The sequence below is a fragment of the Mobula hypostoma genome, chromosome 1, assembly GCF_963921235.1.
Source record: "Mobula hypostoma chromosome 1, sMobHyp1.1, whole genome shotgun sequence".
NCBI lineage: Eukaryota > Metazoa > Chordata > Chondrichthyes > Myliobatiformes > Myliobatidae > Mobula > Mobula hypostoma.
In genome coordinates, this window is record NC_086097.1 from 123,013,115 (window position 1) to 123,025,503 (window position 12,389).

General features: G+C 40.4%; 1 protein-coding gene across 7 annotated transcripts in view; it reads right to left on the reverse strand.

The window, feature by feature from the left end:
* LOC134350204 (coiled-coil domain-containing protein 102A-like) overlaps window positions 1-12,389 on the reverse strand; it is a 657,542-nt gene that overhangs the window by 147,046 nt on the left and 498,107 nt on the right. For 3 of the 7 annotated variants that reach the window (XM_063055211.1, XM_063055202.1, XM_063055194.1), the window contains exon 9: window positions 1,166-1,774. The exons of the other annotated variants lie outside the window; for them this stretch is intronic. In XM_063055211.1, the coding sequence (XP_062911281.1) occupies window positions 1,657-1,774 (118 nt within the window). In that variant the 3' untranslated portion in view covers window positions 1,166-1,656. Of the gene's footprint in view, window positions 1-1,165; window positions 1,775-12,389 lie in introns of those variants that run through there. 7 annotated transcript variants of the gene reach the window in all.

Sequence of the window (12,389 nt, forward strand, 5' to 3'; positions counted from 1 at the left end):
GTGTGTGGAATGTGCTGTCTGGGGTGGTGGTAGCTGCTGATACTTTAAGAATATTTAACAGATAGGCACATGAATGAAAGAAAAATGGACGGCTACGTAGGAGGAATGGCTTAGAGTAGGTTAGGTCAGCACAACAATGTGGGCCAAAGGGCCTGTACTCTGCAGTATTGTTCTATGTTCTAAATGCTCTGACATGCATAATAAGAAACAACAAATAGAGCTACAAGATCAGTAATGCAGAAAAGGCTTAATAATGAGGAAGCTAATTCTACCTTGGTAATGAAATCTTGATCTTGCATTGACAACAGAATTTAATAACTATGCAAGTGCAAAATGGTAAGGTCCCAATGTTAAATAGGTGTGCACACCAGAAACAGAGAGTATTCTAGAGACCAGAGGGTATTCCTTGTGACAACTGTGACAGAATAGAACAGTACAGGCCCTTCAGCCCACAATGTTGTGTCGACATTTTAACCTACTCTAAGATCAATCTAACCCTTTGGTTAATGCTAAGGTTCCAAGGCATTAGAAAGGTTGGGGACCCCTGATCTAACCCTTCCCTCCTACATAGCCCCGCATTTTTCTATCATTCATGTGCCTAGCTAAAAGTTTTTTAAAATGTTCCTATTATCTGCCTCTACCAACACCCATGACACTTTCCACTCTCTGTGCAAAAAACTTATCTCAGACACCACTCTGTACTCTCCTCCAATCACCTTAAAATTATGACCCCTGGTATTAGCCATTCTGCCTTGGGAAAATGTCTTTGGCTATCCATTTGATCTATGCCTTTTACCTATGCAATGTTAAAGAGGGAAAGAGGAAGCATTTTAGATTCCGGAGGGTACTCCTTGTGACAACTGGGAAAACAATGTTGCTCTATGAGCACATGGTTCATAAAAACCAGTAATAGCAAATGGAGAGGTGACACAGTTGACTGGGGATGCAACAAGAGTGAGTTGGAAGTAGGTTTATATGCATGATACCTCACAGAGAACATTTTTAGTCACGGTCTCACAACAGAGCCTGATGCCGAAGGGAACCCAGCAACAACTTGACTTGGAAACATACCATTTATTTTTTCCCTGAGCATGACCTTATATCAGTCTCCAATCACGTTTCACTACTTTCCACCCACCCCTAATATTTTATACTCCCTCCCTTGAAAAATACTTGCTTCCAATAACAAACTAGCAGGAACAAAAATAAACATTTTTTTTCTCTTTAAATTGCAAATTGTAACTCTGATTATTTCTGTTGAGCAGAAGCCCAAATATATCCCTTTGGTTCTCCGACATTAGAATTTACATGTTATTCAGCATCAAGGTAACTGTACAACTCTAGTATCTATGAATACAAAAGTATATGATTTTATAATTCAAAATATATTGCCATATTTCATACACCAGTGATGTATACAGCTTTTTTATTAGCACTCAATGTTTTGAACAATTATTATTTCATTCTGCTGAAGAGTAAATCTCTAAAGGATCTAAGAGCTTTGATTTAATTCATCCCAAAAGTCTTGCCATTTCATTTTTTTCCCTCTCTTGACAGATGTTGTTTGTGTGATATTTGACCCAGGAGAGGAGCTATTTACTTTCGATCTTTTACCAGTTTTCCGGCTTTCACAGAGGTTACACACGAACTGTCATCTTATTTCACTTCGAGTTCCAGCTCATCTTCCTCACTAATTGCTTCTGCAGAGTCATCAGGGCTATACACCGAGCTTCGCTTTATCCCAAACAGTGAGCTTGTCTGCTGTCTTCTTAACCTATGTAAAAAGGATTAAAATCACTGCAATATTTTGGCTTAATCTTCCAAGAAGTAGCTTTATTTGCTCAGCCAAGTGAAAACATATCACTAAGGTACAGCAAAATCCACATTGGTAGACTTTATGTTTGTTTGATACAGAATGTACTCTCTGTCCCCACGGACACAGCTTAAGCAGAGGTTAGCAGTGCCTGGGATGATCTCTGAAGAACATGCTGATGGAATTTAATCAGCTAAATCCGCAGAGCTTCCAATACGTAATACTTTAGCCGCCAATCCCCATTCCTCTCCACAGCCACCATCTGACATATGGGAGACAATTTAAATTTTGTTGCTTATTACTAACACTGTCCCAGGACGATGTATTCAGAAAAGTTCAAAGAGCTCAAAATTGTGAGAGCATTTTATCAAATTCGACAGGATGGTAATCTATCACATTCTGCAATCTCATCTCCAAATATTTCCCCAATTATAACTATGTCAGTAAGCCAGAGGATTAATGATGTACGTATAAAGCTTGCTGAGGTTTTCTAAGGCATTGGTCAGACTGTACTTGCCTAATTTGGGAGCAGTTTTGGGCTCCTTATCTAAGAAAGGATATGTTGACATTGGTAGGTCCAGAGGAAGTTCACGAGAATGATCGTGAGAATAAAAAGGTGAATGTATGAGTTGCTTTTGATGGCTCGGGACCTGTACTCGCTGGAGTTTAGACGAATGAGGGGCGGGTTCTTAATGAAACTTACGAAGGCTTACACAGAGTGGACACGGAGAGGATGTTTCCTGCAGAAGCAGAGTCTAGGACATGAAGGTACCACCTCAGAATAGAATGATGTCTCTTTAGAACAGAGATGTGAAGGTAATTTTTTTTAGGTAGATGGTGGTGAATCTGGGGAATACATTGCCACGGGTGACTGTTGAGTCTAAGTCATTAGGTATAGCTAAAGTTGAGGTTGACAGGTTCTTAATTAGTAAGGTCATCAGGTTACAGAGATAATGGATTTGAGGGGGATAATAAATCAGCCATGATGGAATGGTGGAGCAGACTTGATGGGCCATTCTGCTTTGATATCTTCTGTGGTCCTATGCCTTACGTTCAAAGTAAATATATTATCAAAGTACATATATGTCACCATATACTTCCCTGAAAGGAAAGAGGAGGGGCACCAGAGGGAGATGATAAGCAGGTAATAGGAGGGGAAGGGAGCCAGTATTAAGAATGGGAGGGGGGGGAGGGGTGGGGGAAGGAGTGGCACAAGATATGGAGAGGGCACAAGATCCAGGTGAGGAGCATGATAAGCAGATGGAGGAGGTAAGAGCGGAAATAGTGATGGAGGCTGGGAGGTGATTAGTGGACACAATGGAGGGCTGCATAGGAAATGTGAAACATAGAACCAAATAGAGGAGATGGGGTGGAGAGTTAGGGAGACGGGAACAGTGGCAAGTGTACTGGGGAAATTGGAGGCCCAATGTCTGTGAGTTTACAAGAGCAACGGAGGATGGAGGCCCAGAGGCAGCCTGCCGTTGGGTTGGAAGCCTGCCTGTGTATGTGAGTGGGAGCGAGGAAAGCGACTTGTTTTGTTGGTGGTGCTTGTGTTGTTCTCTCGAACGGTGAAGGCATGCCCCTGTCCTGTGCTCTCCAATCATTTGCTGAGGCTTGGGCCTGGCGCACCCAGACTACCTGCCAAGGACTCCCTTCGAGCTCATCTGGTTCCATTGGCTGCACTCCTTTGAAACATGCTGGATTCACTGAAATGTTAATTAAAATTGTATTGGGTTATAAATTAAATAGCATCTGATAGTCTGGAAGATCACCTAGTCTGGCACCTCTGAGGCCGTGAACATGTGAGATTAAAGGATTTTTACTGTACATCAAACCATATAATTCAGAAGCCAAAACATGCTCCTTCCTCAACAAAATCTTACAATGTAACATTTTAGAATGGTCAATCTTCTTTTTATCCCAACTATTCTCAGACATGATAATGGGAGATAGAGTTGAAATAAGTGCCATGCATTCTTCCTTTTGTCCGGGATACCATAGGCTGCTCAGCCTAGTCTTATTGTGATTTCAAATGATTTTGACACATAACCATTCATAAATTGCTGTATGACTCATATTAACTGGATCTGAACTTCCTCGATAACTGGCAAAAGTGGCAAGTTTAAAACAACACACATAAAAGTTACTGGTCCAGCATCTGCAGATTTCCTCGTGTTAAAGTTTAAAACAGCCCTGTCCAGATAAATCCCTGTGAACATTATCACTGAGATTGCTACTGCACCACCCAAGTGCCATCTTCAGCCTGGCAATTAATGATACTGAAATCAGAACCAGGTTGATTATCACTGACATACAGCATATCATGAAATATGTTATTTTGCAGCACCTGCACAGTGCCATACTTAAGAAATTACTATAAATTACAATAAGAAACATATTTTAAATAGAGTAGTGAAAAAAGTGAGGTAGTGTTCATGATCCATTCAGAAATCTGATGGCAGAGGGGAAGAAGTTATTCCTAATATGCTGAGTGTGTGTCTTTAGGCTCCTGTACCTCCTCCCTGATGCTGGCAATGAGAAGAGGCATTTCCTGGACGGTGAGGATCCTGAATGATGGATGCTGCTTTCTGAAGGAATTGCTTTTTTAAAGATGTCCTTGTTTGTGGAGAGGCTTGTGCCAATGATGGGAGCAGGCTGAGTTTTCAAATCCCTGCAGCTTTTGCCGATGCTCTGCAGTGTCCCCTCCATACCAGGTGGTGATGCAACCAGTCAGAATGCCCTCCACGGTACAAAACAGCGGCCTCCTGGTCACAGTTTTGCCTGATGACTTCTGCCTCCCCACTTAACAAGCAGATCCAAGTTTAAGGCTACTGCAATATAATCCAAGGATCGCATTATCACTTGGCAACGATGGCAAAAGAAGGACGATTGGGGCAATTTTAACTACAAAGCAATCAGATGGGTTTTGAGCTCAGTGAGGATATTAAGGGGAAATTTTACCTGACAAATCTGTTAGATTTCTTTAAGGAAGTTACAAACAGGATAGACAAAGGAAAGTCAATGGATGCCCTCCCACCATTCTGCACATCTACATGAAGCAGGAAAGCAGTATCTATCATCAGGGATCCCTACCACCCAGGCCTTGGTCTCTTCTCGCTGCTGCCATCAGGAAGAAGGTATAGGAGCCGTAGGACTCACACCACCAGATTCAGGAGCAGTTACTACTCCTCAACCATCAAGCTCTTGAACCAAAGGGGATAACTTTACTCAACTTCATTTGTCCCATCATTGAAATGTTCCCACAGCCAATGGACTCACTTTCAAGAACTTTTCATCTCATGTTCTCGGTATTTATTGCTTACTTATAAATTACTATTGTTTCTTTCTTTTTGCATTTGCACAGTTCGCTATCTTTTGCACAGTGGTTAAATGCCCAAGTTGGTGCTGTCGTTCATTGATCCTACTATGGATTCCTTAAGTATGCCCGCAGGAAAATGAATCTCAGAGTTTTATATGGTAGCATATTTTATATATATATACACACACACACACATACATACACACACATATTGATAATACGTTTACTTTGAACTTTGTTCACTCAGACTTTTAAAAGGCTTTAACCAAGGTGCCACATGAGTCTACTAAACAAATCAAAGCCCAACATTTTACAGGAAAGGTACCAGCATGGACAGAAGATAGGCTGACAGGCAGAAGGAAAGAGTAGAAATAAAGTGGGCCTTTACTGGTTGGCTGCCAGCGACTAGTGGCATTCCACAGGGGTCATTGGTTGGATCTACTACTTTTCACATTATATGTTAATGAAATGGATGATGGAATGGGAGGACAAGATTGCAGATGACACAAAGAAAGGTGGAAAGTCGTATGGTGGTGAAGAAGCAGGAAGTTTGTAGGACTCGGACAGATTAGGAAAATGAGTAAAGAAGTGGCAGATGGAATATGGCAAAGGGAAGTGTATGGTCATACATTATGATAGAAAAATTAAAAGCAAAGATTATTTTGTAAATGGAGAGAGGATTCAAAAATCAGAGGTGCAAAGGGACTTGGGAGTCCTCGGGCAGGATTCCCTAAAGGTTAATTTGTAGGATGAGTCAGTAGCAGGAAGGCAAACGCAAGGTTAGCATTCATTTCAAAATCATTAGAATATAAAAGCAAGGATATAATGCTGAGGCTTTATAAGGCAATGGTCAAACCACATTTGGAGTATTGTGAATAGTTTGGGGCCCCATCTCTAATAAAGGAAATGCTGGCATTGGACAAGGCCCAGAGAAGGTTCAAGAGTATGATCCTGGGACTGAAAGTATTAACGTATGAGGAGCTTTTGATACCCCTGAGCCTGCACTCACTGCAGTCTCGATGGATGAGGGGGATCTCACTGAAACCTGCAGAACACTGAAAGGCCTAGAGAGAGTGGATGTGGAGATGTTTTCAGTAATGGGACAGGCTAGGACCAAAGGGCACAGCCTCAGAATAGAAGGATGCCCCTTTTATTTAGCCAGAAGGTGGTGAATCTGTGAAATTCATTGCCACAGACAGTTGTGGAGGCCAAGTCATCGCGTATAGTTAAAGTCGAGATTGGTAGGTTCTCCAATGGTAAAGGCATCAAAGGTCACAGGGAGAAGGTAGGAGAATGGAGTTGAGAGGGAGAATAAATCAGCCATGGTGGCATGGTAGAGCAGACTTGATGGCCAAATCACCTAGTTATGCTCCTATGTCTTATGGTCCAAAAATTTTTTAAATTCTTAAACCCATCTTTACCGACTCACTTTAAGTTCTGCTCTTCAATTAAATATTATAATGAAGTTGTCAACCAAATATTTAAATGGTCAGTTAGTGTTTATGTTTGACTAAGGTTTTTACGCTTTGGGAAATTAAAGGAATACCCAAACAGACTTCCAGAAATATTTTTTTAAATATCCTAGTAGCAGTCTTGTGAGTGACATAAATCAGGAATCTTCTTCCCAGTCCAACAAATACCTTCCTTCTTTCCCACCTTTGGCCCCAGTTTAGCCAAAGACAAAGCTCTGGTAAATCTCCCAGCACGGAGGACTGATGGACACTCCTACAATCCTGCAACCAGAACAACTCTGTTAATCTGGCATGGTTAAAATATGGGTGGAATACACAAAGTATTGTTGGAACTCAGCAGGTCAGGCAGTTTAGAGCATAGGGCATAGTATGTCATTGTGGATTTCAATCAGAATAACCTTTGGTGACAACGTGCATAATCCTGCACAAATATTCTCCTTCTTGTGCTGTTACTTCTACCATTGTTACTGGCATTCTTGTCCAACACCTCTCACTGTACAACACTGCCAGTTGCTCCCACAAGCAATCTATAATCAAGCACACTCCTTTCCTCTCTCTATTTATTCTGGGTCTTTCTCAAGTGACAATTTAGAATATAGAACATAGAACACCACAGCACAGTGTCGCCTCTTCAGCCCATGACGTTGTGCCAAACCTTTAACTCATTCCAAGATCAATCTAACCCTTCCCTCCTACACAGCTCTCTGTTTTTATACTGTCCATGTGCCTTTACAAGAGTCTCTTAAATGTCTCCAATGTATCTCCCTCTATCACCACTTCCGGCACAGCGTTTCGCACACACACACCACTCTCTATAAAAAATGCACTTCTGACATCCCCCCCTATACTTCCCTTAAAATTATACCCCCTTGTATTAGCTTCTCCACCCTGAGAAAAAGTCTCTGGCCGTCCACTTGATTTATGTCTATGGAGAGAATTGGGCAATCGGCATTTCAGGTTCAAACCCTTCATTTGGGTTTACCCAGGACCTTGGTGGTGCTGGAATAAGAGTTTTTGTAATGTTATTTAGTTATTATTCCAATGCACACTTAATTCACTTTTTGGTCCAGCACAGTGGTATAGTAGTTAGCTTAACACTTTACAGCACCATCTGTAAGATTGGGGTTCAATTCCTGGCATTGCCTGAAGGAGCTTATACGTTTTCCCTGTGGCCCATGTGGATCTTCTCCTGGTCCACTGGTCTCCTCTCATATTTCAAAGCCGTATGAGTTATGGTTAGTAAACTGTGGACATGCTATGTTGGTGCCCAAAACACGGTGACACCAGTGGGCTGCCCCAGCATACCCTCCATGCAAACGATCCATTTCACACTGTTTCCATATTTCAACATGCATGTGGCCAATAAAGCTAATCTTTTCCTAAATCTTTTTATAAGATGTTACACGGTCACATTTCAGTGAACCCGTAAGTTTCAAGGTATCATGGGAAACTGAACCAGCTGTGCAAATGGGAACATGAGAACCGGGACCAGGACAAGTGCACAGGAATGTTGGACCTTGGCAAGTTCAAAGTTCAAAGCTGTACACAACACGGTGCTCCCTCCTCACTACCCTGTCCACAACATTGTGCTGCTTCCTCATTACCCTCTCCGCAGCACAGTGCTCGCTGCTCAACGCCCCCTCCGTCACACAGTGCTCCGTCCTCCCCACCCATCCTGCAGTGTCTCACTCTCACCTCATTGCACCCGTATGGCATGGTGCTCCCTCCTCACTGTCCCCTCCCCTCCCCACAATGATTCTGAAGGGGTCGGTGTTGGGACCACTTCTTCTCATGCTACATGTCAATGATTTGCATGACGGAATTGATGGCTTTGTGGAAGATATGAGGATAGGTGAAGTGACAGGTGGTGTTTAGGACGCAGGGAGTCTGCAGAAGGACTTAGATTAGAAGAATGGGCAAAGAAGTGGCAGAGGGAATACAGTGTTGGGAAGTGTATGGTCATGCATTTTGGCAGAAGGAATAGAGGCAAAGACTATTTGCTAAACGTGGAGGAAATTGAGAAAACAGAGGTCCAAAATTAACTTACAGGTTGAGTTGCTGGTAGAGGGACTTCTGGTAGCGCTCATGGAGTGAAGTCGCGTTCTTGACTCGCTCCATTACCTCTGAGTTTTTTTTCTCTATGGTCAGCTATACTTTAATTAACCATTAAGGCATCAATTCTTACAATACTTTGAATTAAACTGAATTCTCCGACAACTGGATGATACTTAGATCTGCTATGTCTAAGAACGGGAAAAACGGCAAGGATGGTAAACCTCCGGTTAAACCGAAAGCTACGGATCTCCCCCCGACTGAATCACCGGTGACTTTGAAAGCGATATCGGAGTTAATTCAGAGGGAAATTTCAACCTCTGTTAGGGAGATGATTCGTACGGAAATTGCAGGCTCTGTTAAAGACCTGATTCATACGGAAATCTCAACTAATTTCCAGAAAATTGCCGATTTAATTGATAAGATGCAAACATGTATTGCGGAACATCAGTCGGCTATATCTGATCTTCAAAAATTCGCGCAACAAAGTGAGCTTAAGATGGGGAAAATCGAAGAAACAATTAATGTAATGAAGAAGAAACTTGACTTTTTGACTTTTAAAAACTCTGACTTGGAATCTAGAATGCGACGGCAGAATTTACGAATGATCGGGGTAAGGGAAGCCGTGGAATCCAACAATCCCATGAAATATTTTTCTCAACTTTTAAAAGATGCATTCCCTACTGTATTTCCTGACCAACCACCGCTTCTGGATCGTGTTCACAGAATCCCATCATATTCGTCTAGGTCAGATAGACCTAGGCATGTTATTTTACGTTTTCATTATTTTCAAGACAAGGAGAGACTGTTTTGATTCGCTCGATCTAAAGGTTTCATTGATTTTTTGGATCTTAAGTTCCGATTCGTGGAAGATTTCAGTAAACCAATCTGGGACCAACGGGTTCGTTACAGATCCGTGATGTCGGAATTCTATAAGATGGATTTAAGACCAGCGCTGCTGTACCCTGCACGTCTAAGGATTCGCATGTCAGATGGAGCCCTTCGTTTTTTTGATTCTCCATCGGATGCCCAGAGTTATCTGGATCAACTTTCATCTTCAACATCTTAATTGCTTTTTTTTAATTATCTCCGTTGATCGGAGGCTGTGAATTGGTTGGTTTTAACTTTTTCGTGCCCTATTTGGGCAGAAAAGTTTACTTTTGATTTCTTAATATGGTTGCTAAACTTTCTTTTTAACTGCGTCATTTCTTTCTTTCCCCAGGGGATTCTGGGTGGTTACTTCCCTTTTGTCATCTTATGTATTTCCTGTGTGGCCTTAAATTTTGTAGTTTTTTTAAAATTTTATTCTGTTTTGCTTTTTATAACCACTTTATGTCAATAATCTTATTGTTTCTTGTTGCTGTGTCTATTCATGGGTTTGAGGTTTATTGTGGTTTTTTTTTAATATATATTTTCCGGCTTTTGTTCTGTTCTGTGTGTATTTTAATTGAGCTACCTTTTTTTTTTACTTTTTTACTGTTTTATAATTAGCTGATCCTTTTTCATATTTATACCTTTTTTTTTAGGGAGCGTATACCGGAAGTCACGGGGGTAGTTTTAGCGCTTGCTTCTTTCTGGCGGGTCTGCTTTAGATTTTGCCTTGGGGTCTTGGGGTGGGAGGTGGTGGGAGGGGCTTCACGTTTTAGTTTGTTTCTCTTTGGGCTATATACATTATTGAAGTACTGGTTGCGTCCTTTTTCCCGGTATCTTTTGTATGTTCTGTTTCCTCTCCGGGTTTGTGGGTCGCGCCTATCGTCAATCCTCCTTGTTGTGGGTTGACTTTAGGATTTATGGAGTCTATTATTAATTTTGTCTCCTGGAATACTAATGGTCTTAATCATCCTATTAAAAGGAAAAAAGTTTTTAAAGTGCTCCGGAGACTTAAAACACAAATTTTATTTTTACAAGAGACCCATGTACGGAGGGGGGACAGACTACGTTTTTTCAAATTCTGGAAGGGACAACAATTTCATTCGAACTCCAATGCTAAGATTCGAGGCGTCTCTATTTTTATAGATTCCTCAGTTACTTTTATACAACAGGATATTATTTCTGATCCGAATGGTAGATTTTTATTGGTTAGTGGTTTACTATTTAATAAAAAAGTAGTTTTGGTTAATGTTTATGCTCCTAATATGGATTGTCCGGAATTTTATAAATCATTGTTCGATCAGTTTCCGAATTTGAACGAGTTTTCATTGATCTGGGGCGGAGATCTTAATACCTGTTTGTCTCCAGCTTTGGACCGTTCGGCTCCTTTACGGACTTTACCTAATAAATCTGCAAATTTGATTAATTTTTTCCTTTCTGATTCTGGGTCGACGGACATTTGGCGTTTTCTGCATCCTCAGGAAAAAGATTTTTCCTTCTTTTCACATGTTCATTATTCCTATTCAAGAATTGATTATTTTTTCATTGATTCTCGTCTTATTCCTTCAGTGATTAAATGTGATTATGATTCTATAACCATTTCGGATCATGCTCCACTTAAGCTCTCTATTAAAATTATGGCCAATATACCGAATAATAGACAATGGCGTTTTAATTCGCTGTTGCTTCAGGACTCGGACTTTGTTAATTTTATGAATGAACAGATTGAGCTTTTTTTTACAATTAACCATACAGAAGATATTTCGGTTAACACTCTTTGGGACACTTTTAAAGCCTATATTCGGGGTCAGATTATTTCGTATTCTGTTGCTCTGAGGAAGAAACAGAAGCAGGAGGAGATGGTAATTGTGGACAAGATTAAAGAAATTGATAAGAAATATGTTATGGCTCCTTCTGAGGAGTTATATAAACAAAGAACTGAACTTCAAATGGAACACAGTTTACTACTCTCGTCCTCGATTGTAAACCAATTAAAGAAAACAAGAAGTGACTTTTATGTTCACAGTGACAAAATTGGCAAGCTGCTGGCTAATCAATTGAAATCTAATTATGTTAAATCTCAAATCAATCAGATTTATAACCAAAATGATCGATTGATACTGGATCATGTGGGGATTAATCAAACCTTTTGTGATTTTTATTCTTCTTTATATCAATCAGAGTCTCCTCGAGATTCTAAATATATGAATGATTTTTTAGATAAGTTAGACTTCCCTCAGATTTCACAGGATATGTCTTCCTTATTAGATACTTCCATTACAATGGATGAGATTAAGAATGTTATTTTTTCTATGAATCTGGGGAAAGCTCCTGGCCCTGATGGGTTTACCGTTGAATTTTATAAATGTTTTGCTTCTTTATTGATTCCTTGGCTCGGTAGGGTTTTTGAGGCTTCTTTGAAACTTGGTAAACTTCCTGAATCTTTTAATAGAGCATCAATTTCTCTAATACTAAAGAAGGATAAAGACCCTGCTCAATGTGCATCTTATAGACCAATATCTTTATTAAATGTTGATTCTAAAGTTTTTTCTAAGTTATTAGCAAATAGACTAGAAAAAGTACTTCCTTCTATTATTTCGGAGGACCAAACGGGTTTTATTAAAGGTCGTTACTCTTTTTATAATATTCGTACATTGTTAAATATCGTTTATACTCCCTCACAAAATGTTCCTGAGTGTGTTATTTCTTTAGATGCCGAGAAAGCTTTTGATAGAGTAGAATGGCCTTATTTATTTAAGGTGCTTGAAATGTTTAATTTTAGCTTGAGATTTATATCCTGGATTAAACTGTTATATCACTCCCCTGTAGCCTCGGTTCGTACTAACTCTTTAAACTCACCTTT